Raw genomic sequence first — 9,815 nt, forward strand, 5'->3', positions numbered from 1 at the left:
TTCATACTTCCAGAGACATGCAGTTAGAAATTTACTTTACTTAGTATGGGAAAAAATAAAGTCTAAACATTATTTGAATGTACCACATTGGATATCTATTATTGAAGCCTTATCACATCCACACCAAGTTAATTGGGACTATCTTCCAAGGTACTGTATAAGGATATTTTAACAAAGAATGGCAAATTAAAATCAGCACAAACTTTAGAGAAACAAGGAATACAAATGGATTGGTTTATGAGATTGCAGCTACAATCTTGATTTGATACAGGTAAAAAGGAGAAGGTATTAATCTAGAAGTGACTTAGATGAAATTCTACTAGGGAAAAGTGAAAAATTGATACAGAAAAGTTACAATCACTTACCATCAATCTAGAATTTGAACAGGTGAAAGAGACTATGGTATCATAAAATGGATGAGACACGTTAGTCATACGATAGAATTTGAAAAATGCCAACAACTTTGGGAAATAAACTATAAAATGACTATGGCTACTGCCTAATTAAAAGAATTTGTATAAAATGTTTTATAGGTGGCATATGTCACCAGAAAGAATAGCAAAAATGTGTAAAGATAAATCTATGGAATGTTGGAAATGTAAGCAAGTTCCAAACTCTTTTTATCACAGCACTGAAGCTAACAAATATTGGATTATGATTAAAACATGGTTAGAAGAGATGCTGGGCCAAAAACTAGAGTGGAAACTATTGGTCAGTGGTCCACGTCTGACTCAGCTGGTCATGGATTTCAAGGACTAGGAGACAGATGAATACTGGCATTGCAGGCCAGTGCTTGAGTCTCAGAGTGAGAGTGAAGGGGAACTGGAGACTGAGGAACCACCAGAGACTGTAGCATCCCCAGTTATGGGACTTAGTGAGTCAGAGGACCATGGGGAATCAGAAGGGGAGCACCCCCATTAGATACAAGAGTCAGGAGAATGTGGTCTAGGCAAGAATATCTGAAAAAAGAGGGGTTCTTGGTGTTAACAGATCTACGGGACACTTGGCCACACCTTGCCAGTATATAAGGGACTTTCTAAGGGAAAGTGGACATGGCAGGCAATCTACCTCATCATTGATGCTGGAGAATCTGAGCTGAGAGGACTTTTGGAGTTCCAATCCTTTCCCTTCCTGTCTGTGTGATGCTTTGCACCTTTTTTTTTGCTGAACTATGAGTCTGTTCAAGCTGCCAGAGACCCTTCAAGAATTAAGGTTTATAGCCCTCTGGCTTGTAGCCCAGGAGTTTTATCTCCAGCTCATTAGAGAGCAATGTGGCCAGCAGGACATTCTTTAGAATTAACCAGTGATTTGCATGTTTCGTTTTCCCAATACATTTTGGTCACCTTTTGAACAGTGTGTTGTGGCTCTTTATTTATGACTGTGGTCCGGCCCAGACAGAACAGAAACTAGAGACATTACTATTGGGAATATTGTCAAAGAAATTCAAAAAAGAAAAAAAAAAGAAAAAACGTATATATGTGGTGACTGCTGCCCGAATAGCATATACCTCAAAGTGGAAATTGAAGGTGGTTCCGATGGAAGAAGTGCTAAAGAAGATACAGTACTAGATTGTGCAGAAATGAATAGATTGAAAATGAAAGTTAAAAATGAAGAAGATTCAAAATATTATAAAATATGGGTGAAATTTTATGTGTGGATAGACAATAAATTTAATTAGAAAAGAGATTGGGTAAAGATTAAAAAGAAAAAAGGGGGTCAGAAGTATTATTATTACCCCAGGTGAGGAAAATAGCAGGGAGGCAGCACTGATGAAGGTTATACATCAAAGATAAATTCAAATGTTAGATTGAAAATAATAACATAATAATAAAAGCATTGGCAAGACTATAAGAATGCAGAAAGAAACTGCCAGTCTGTTTCAATAAATGTTTGTTAGAATTAAAGATATTTCACTCAGGGAAGAGTAAAAGAAAGAAGGAGAGGAAGGAGGAAGATAGGAGGAGATAAAGAGTGGAGAAGGAAGAGGGAGAGAAAGTTAAAGAATGTAGGTGGGAGAGGAGAAGAGGGAAGGGAAAAAGGAGCAAGGGAAAATATAAAGGAAGTTCAGACTTGCGGACACTGATAGTAAGGATTTAGATGGAAGCCAAAGTAAGGTATTCTTGGTGACTTTTTATTACCCTTTGTTTATGGTGATGTAAACATTTGATTTATGGAGGAGGAAAAAAAACTTTATGCAAAGTCATTATACATATATGTATTTTTATTATGTTATTATTTTATTTTATGGACTGTATGGTGCTCAGGGAGGGGTAGCACCACTGGTGTAGGGGCATGTTATTTAGAGCAGCTCGTTCATCTTTGGCCCCACCTGTCACTCAGCTCTCACCTGTGGCTCCTAGTAGCTATAGCAAGCATACCCTGGCAACAGCTTCAACAGGCTGGCTGAATCAGGCTGACAGTAGCCATTGTGTCATTGACCTTTGGTGAGATAGCGACTTGTCTATCCCAAGCATGTGAAGACAGATTCTGGTGGACTGAGCGGATGAAACCTACTAGAATAGGTCAACTGTCGTGAAGGTGGTCTTTGCAAGCAATGTGGTACACTAAGAGCACAGCAAGACACGAAGGATGCCCTGGTCAACTACTAGGAGAAGAGAAACTCTGACTGCAAACCTCCACTACCTTGTGGCTATATCCATTATTGGAAAAGTTATGACCTCTAAAGCCCTTCATGGCACCGGACCAGATTATCTCAGGGACCGCCTTCTGCTGCACGAATCCCAGTGACCGATTAGGTCCCACAGAGTGGGTCTTAACTGGGTCCCATCAACTAAACAATGTCGCTTGGCGGGACCGAGGGGAAGAGCCTTCTCTGTGGCAGCCCTGGTCCGCTGGAACCAACTTCCCCCAGAGATTAGAATTGCCCCCACCCTCCTCGCCTTTCGTAAGCTGCTTAAAACCCACCTCTGCCGCCAGGCATCGGGGAATTGAGATACTCTTTCCCCCTAGGCCTCTACAATTTTATGCATGGTATGTCTGTCTGTATGTTTTGTTTTATAATAAGGGTTTTTAACTGTTTTAGTATTGGATTGTTATTATATGCTGTTTTATTGCTGTTGTTAGCCGCCCCGAGTCTGCGGAGAAGGGTGGCATACAAATCCAATAAATAGATAGATAGATAGATAGATAGATAGATAGATAGATAGATAGATAGATAGATAGATTAATTAATCAATTTTAAAAAGGCTTCAGGAGTAAACCTTGAGGCAAAATCTGGAGGTGGAGTCCTAGAAGCAGTTCATTACTGTGTACAGCCACGTTCTGATAATTCTGGTGACGTAGCTGGAACCAATCCAAATGGCCTTTGCCATTCCATTGGATTATTTCAGAGATGTGGAGAGGGGGGATCTGCTGCTGGCGTAACAGCCTATCCTCCATACTAACCTACCCAGGCTTCGTGCTCTGTGGAGTCCAGAGCTTGATACAATGGTCTTTTGAGACCGAAGGATGCCAATGTAATTATTTTATACAATAATTACATTAACAATAATTTGAAAGTTTTTTTGTTCTTTCTAATTTCTAGTCAATTGTAAAAAAAATTCCCACACCATATAATACTCTCTTTTTTCACAGATTTGTAACTCTAATGTCAATTTTGTCATTTCTGCATAATCCAGTATTTTTTATTATTATGTTCTCTGGGGGTGGGGGTGCATTCAGCTTTCCATGATTGTGCGAAGACTATTCTAGCAGCGGTCAAGATGTGTACTATATGGAATGGTGGGAATACCTTCAGATTCAGACTAAATTTAACAAAGACAAAAAAAATTCCGGGATTAACAAAAATGCTCTGTTAGATAAGCTATGTATAGGCCCCCAAGATAAGATAATCAAAAATTTTTACGGTTATCTAAATTACAATGATTTGGACACCTTTAACACAAAATCTAATGTTAAGAAATGGAATCTCGATCTCAAAAAAGAGATTAAAGAGGAGGAATGGCAAACACTCTGGACTAAGAATTATAAATTGACTATTGCCACCTCCTATAAAGAAAATTTGGTCAAAATGTTTTACCGATGGCATATTACTCCAATTAAATTAACCAAATTAAACAACAAACTTTCACCAAATTGTTGGAAATGTCAACAAGAATTGGGTACCTATTTCCACCTATGGTGGGAATGCAACAATGCCAAAACATATTGGGATAAGATTGGAATTTGGATTGAAGAAATATTAAATTTATCACTTGACAAAACCCCTGAATGTTTTTTATTGGGTATAACCAGACAAAATCTATCGAAACCTCAAGCACACTTAATCATTCACTTAACTACAGCAGCAAGACTAACTTATGCGCAGTGGTGGAAGAATGAAGAACTACCCCCAAATGAAGCAATAATTAGAAAAATAATGTACTGCGCAGAAATGTCGAAACTGACTCTACTAGTTAGGAATGAACCGTTAGATACGTTTAATAATTGTTGGGACCCTCTTTATAAATGGCTAGGAAGCAAAAGCGAGACCAATAGGCATTAAGAATGTAAAACTTTAAATAAGCTTGAACTGCTACAAATCTGGTATAAAGTATTCTATTATCTAATATTATTACATGAGACTTTATATGTATTTAACTATGTAAATTTACTATTATTATTTGTTAACCTCTCAACATTATATCAATTGCAATTCTGGCATCTAACACTTTTGACAAACTATTCGAAATATGGTAATGAGCAAAAATATCTTGATCTAATTTTCGTTTTTAACACAACTCCCCTGCTTATTCGCTGATACTGTTATTTGTTTTGTTGTTGTTTGTTTGTTTGTGTTTTTGTTTTCTCTTTTATGCGATATGCTCTGCAATGTACCATACGTTGTATATATGATGTATATATTTTAATAATAAAAAATTTTAATAAAAAAAATAATAATTAAAAAAAAGATGTGCACTATAAGGTATTGATTTTCTTTTGCCTGTTGTCCTGTGATAATCTCTAATAAATATATTTTTGGTTTGAATTCAATTTTGGAGTCTGTTATTTCTTGTATTCATGTTTTTTATCATGTTCCAATATTCTTTTGCCACTTGGCACACCCACCACGTATGATAATATGTGCCATGTACCTGTTTACATATCCAGCATCTTGGGTTCATCTTTCAGCTGTGGCGAGGGGGGCATTGGCCCAGGTTCGCCTGGTGCACCAGTTGTGGCCCTATCTGGATTGGGAGCTCATGCCCTCATCACCTCGAGGCTCGATTACTGTAATGCTCTCTACATGGGGCTACCTTTGAAAGTGTTCGGAAACTTCAGATCGTGCAGAATGCAGCTGCGAGAGCAATCGTGGGCTTCCCTAAATATGCCCATGTCACACCAACACTCCGCAGTCTGCACTGGTTGCCGATCAATTTCCGGTCACAATTCAAAGTGTTGGTTATGACCCATAAAGCCCTTCATGGCACTGGACCAGATTATCTCCGGGACCGCCTTCTGCCGCACGAATCCCAGTGACCAGTTAGGTCCCACAGAGTGGGCCTTCTCCGGGTCCCGTCGACTAAACAATGTCGTCTGGCAGGACCCATGGGAAGAGCCTTCTCTGTTTCGGCCCCGGCCCTCTGGAACCACTTCCCCCAGAGATTAGAATAGCCCCCACCCTCCTTGCCTTTCGTAAGCTCCTTAAAACCCACCTCTGCCATCAGGCATGGGGGAACTGAGATATTCTTTCCCCCTAGGCTTCTACAATTTATGCATGGTATGTTTGTATGTATGATTGGTTTTATAATAAGGGTTTTTAGCTGTTTTAGTATTGGATTGTCACATGCTGTTTTTACCACTGTTGTTAGCCGCCCCGAGTCCACGGAGAGGGGCGGCATACAAATCCAATAAATAAATAAATAAATAAATAAAATAAACGTTAGAGTATATTTTTACAAGTCTGGCAGACAATACATTTTGTATATGTTCTCTTTGTAGGGCATTGATATAGTCTATTTCTAAATCAACACAATCAAAAAGCTGCCATTGTGCACAGGAACATCTGCACAATGTGTTCTAGTCACTAGACCAGAGGTCTCCAAACTCGCCCACTTTAAGACTTAGGGACTTCAACTCACAGAATTCCTCAGCCAGCATTGCTGCCTGGGGAATTCTGGGAGTTGAAGTCCCTAAGTCTTAAAGTCAACGAGTTTGGAGACCACTGCACTAGAACCTTCCAGGTCTAGATGGGAGATTCCACAAAGATTGTCGAGAATAACAGGGCTAAGACTTTGTGGGACTTCCAGATTCAATGGACAGGCAGGTATTGGGCAGGCAACCCAACATTGTGGTAGCAGACAGCATGTGGATGTCCTTCCGGCAGCAAAAATAAAATTGGGAGGGGGGGAATTGTGCCGGATGAGCGTGCATGGCGCGTGCACATCCAGTGGCAATGGAGCTAACCCACCCACTCCATTGTCGCCACAGGAACGGCGTTTACGTTTCATAGCCCATCCTTGATTACAGGCCAGATCATGACGTATCATAATGTTTTTAGTCTTTGTGGAACCAGAGTGGGTGTGGCCTGCATGGGCCATGTCTGGCCCATGGGCCACCAGTTTGACAGGTCTGTTCTAGACAATCTTCTGATAAATACATTGATAAATACTTCCATCTGAATTTATCTTGGAAGACCAACCTTTAGTTAGTGCCTCTAAAATCATATACCATGGTACCTCTACTTACGAACTTAATTCGTTCCGTGACCAGGTTCTTAAATAGAAAAGTTTGTAAGAAGAAGCAATTTTTCCCATAAGAATCAATGTAAAAGCAAATAATGAGTATGATTGGGGAAACCACAGGGTGGATGGAGGCCCTGTTTCCTCCCAGGAGATTCCTAGGGAGGCCCCATGGAGGCTTCTCCCTGCCTTTTCCGGTTACAGTTTCGGAGGCTCGGGTTTGTAAGTGGAAAATGGTTCTTGAGAAGAGGCAAAAAAATCTTGAACATCCGATTCTTATCTAGAAATTTTTGTAAGTAGAGGCGTTCTTAGGTAGAGGTACCACTATTCTTCCATCTGAATTTATCTTGGAAGACCAACCTTTAGTTAGTGCCTCTAAAATCATACACACTATTTGCGTTTTCCAAATAATTTCTTGAGTGCAGATAAGACATCTTGATTCCTCAGACTATATATGAAAGGATTCATGGTGGCAGGGACAATGGTAGTAAACACTGTATTAATCATAGCTCTTTCAGTAGAATAAGAGGAAGAGGAAGTCATATAGGTCAACATGGCTGCTCCATAGAAGAAGCCCACAACACAGAGATGGGACAGGCAGGTTGTCAAGGCCTTGTGGCTCCCTTGAGAAGATCGTACTCTCAAAACCTGGAGGAGGATAGTAATGTAGGAGGAGAGGATGACTGAGATGGGAATGAGAAGTACCAGGAAATTTCCAACATACATTGCTCTTTTAAAAGCAGATTTATCCGAGCAAGAGAGTTGTATGAGAGCTGGATAAACACATATGTAATGCTTAATCACATTGGACTTGCAGTAGGGAAGGGGTAGGACATAAAGAGAGCAAGTGAGGGCCTGGACAGTGGACCAAAACCAAACTGCCACTGACATCACATTAGAGAAACATCTTTCAGTTGTGGCGAGGGGGGCGTTTGCCCAGGTTCGCCTGGTGCACCAGTTGTGGCCCTATCTGGACCGGGACTCACTTCTCACAGTCACTCATGCCCTCATCACCTCGAGGTTCGACTACTGTAATGCTCTCTACATGGGGCTACTTTTGAAAAGTGTTCGGAAACTTCAGATCGTGCAGAATGCAGCTGCGAGAGCAATCATGGGCTTCCCAAGATATGCCCATGTTACACCAACACTCCGCAGTCTGCATTGGTTGCCGATCAATTTCCGGTCACAATTCAAAGTGTTGGTTAAAGCCCTTCATGGCATCGGACTAGAATATCTCCAGGACCGCCTTCTGCCGCACGAATCCCAGCGACTGGTTAGGTCCCACAGAGTTGGCCTTCTCTGGGTCCCATCGACTAAGCAATGTTGTTTGGTGGGACCCAGGAGAAGAGCCTTCTCTGTGGCAGCCCCGACCCTCTGGAACCAGCTCCCCCCAGATATCAGAGTTGCCCCCACCCTCCTTGCCTTTCGCAAACTCCTTAAAACCCACCTCTGTCGTCAGGCATGGGGGAATTGAAATTTCACTTCCCTCTAGGCTTATAGAATTTATACATGGTATGCTTGTATGTATGAGTGGTTCTTTAAATTGGGGTTTTTAAGATTATTTTTAATATTAGATTTGTTTTCATTCTCTTTTCATTGTTGTTAGCCGCCCCGAGTCTTCGGAGAGGGGCGGCATACAAATCTAATAAATAATAATAATAATAAAGGATGCTTTTCCTCATGAGGATGGTATATCGCAAAGGTTTGCAGATGGCCACATACCTGTCATAAGACATGGTTGCCAGGATGAGGCATTCTGCTCCCCCTAAAAGCAAAGTTACAGTAATCTGAGCAACACATCCATAGAGCAAAATGGTATACCTCTTGGGTACAATGCTGACAAATACTCGAGGAACAATGGAGAGAATTTGGCAGAGGTCCAATAAAGCTAATTGTCTGAGAAAAAAGTACATAGGAGTGTCAAGGCTAGAGTCAACATTAATTACCAAGAGAAGGAGACAGTTTCCAATAATTGCAATAAAGAACATGAAGCTGATAGCAATGAGAAAAATGGTGGGTGATTTTTGATATTGGAGTCCGAGCAGAAGAAATTCTTTCCATCATGTGGCATTTTTCTCCTCCATCCCTTTTTCATACATTTAAGGCTATTTCCTGATGGTCACAGCACTGTATAAGCAACAATATAGGCAGGTTTATATTTGAGAAAGAAGGAAAATTAAATTACAGTAAACTAGAAGTGTAGAATAAAGGAAATTAGACATTCATGTTCCCTCTCCCTTTTCCACTCTCTCTTTCTATATTTAGGAATATAGGAAGCCCTGAGTCTTCAGAGAAGGGCGGCAAACAAATCTAATTAATAATAATAATAATAATAATAATAATAATAATAATAATAATAATAATAAATAACAACAACTATTGTTGTTGTTGTTGTTGTTATCATTATTATCATTATTATCATTATTATCATTATTATCATTATTATCATTATTATCATCATTATCATCATTATCATCATTATCATCATTATTATCATTAATACCATTATTATCATCATCATCATTATTATTATTATTATTATTATTATTATTATTATTATTATTATTATTATTATTTAGGGTTCCGGCTCGTAGCCCACTGCTGGCTATATTCAATGAAATAGCTACAGATGCTGCTATATCCAATTACATGTATATTTATGCTGTCAAATCTACATATATGTAGCATGTAGATTTCCCTGACATTGAATGCCATACGCTAAATAAATAAATAAATGTACTGCATTTTTTGGAGTTTAAGATGCACCTCTCCCAGTGAATGGCTACCAAATTTTTTACTACCACACTGTGGCCATGGCTTATGCAGCACGCCCTGCATTTTCTTTCAACATCTTTCAGTGCAAATTTGGTTCTTTGGGGTGGAGCTCCATTTTTGCTACCCCACTTTTTTCTGGTCTTCAGGATTAGAGTTTTAGTGTGGGAGCAGCAAGGAGTTCAGGGCAGGTGTCTTCATGCATGGAGGATAGGTGGGGGGAGGCCAGGGGAGGGGAAGGTAGAGGCAGGTCAAGGGAGGGCAGGTGATGTGAGGGCAGGTGATGCTAGGGCAGGGGTCCCCTGCCCCCTTCCATGCACAACCTGATGTCGAGTGGTCTTCTTCACGCCACCTGCTACACTC

General features: G+C 40.1%; 1 protein-coding gene across 1 annotated transcript; it reads right to left on the reverse strand.

The window, feature by feature from the left end:
• Nucleotides 1-7,070: 7,070 nt before the first annotated feature.
• LOC139159384 (olfactory receptor 2T5-like) lies at nucleotides 7,071-8,416 on the reverse strand. Its single transcript, XM_070736704.1, has 2 exons — nucleotides 8,369-8,416; nucleotides 7,071-7,610 (listed from the first exon to the last, which is right to left on the reverse strand). Exons 1-2 carry the CDS (start codon nucleotides 8,414-8,416, stop codon nucleotides 7,071-7,073), a joined length of 588 nt encoding a protein of 195 aa, XP_070592805.1.
• Between the last annotated feature and the right edge of the window lie 1,399 nt (nucleotides 8,417-9,815).

Source organism: Erythrolamprus reginae, chromosome 2, assembly GCF_031021105.1.
Source record: "Erythrolamprus reginae isolate rEryReg1 chromosome 2, rEryReg1.hap1, whole genome shotgun sequence".
NCBI lineage: Eukaryota > Metazoa > Chordata > Lepidosauria > Squamata > Dipsadidae > Erythrolamprus > Erythrolamprus reginae.

Excerpts from the sequence above, each read along its gene's own strand:
- LOC139159384 (XM_070736704.1), bottom strand. The coding sequence starts at position 8,416 with ATGTCTTATGACAGGTATGTGGCCATCTGCAAACCTTTGCGATATACC. Across the intron at positions 7,611-8,368 it reads GCAAACCTTTGCGATATACC|GCCCCCCTCGCCACAACTGA; the intron begins ATCCTCATGAGG and ends ACCTGGGCAAAC.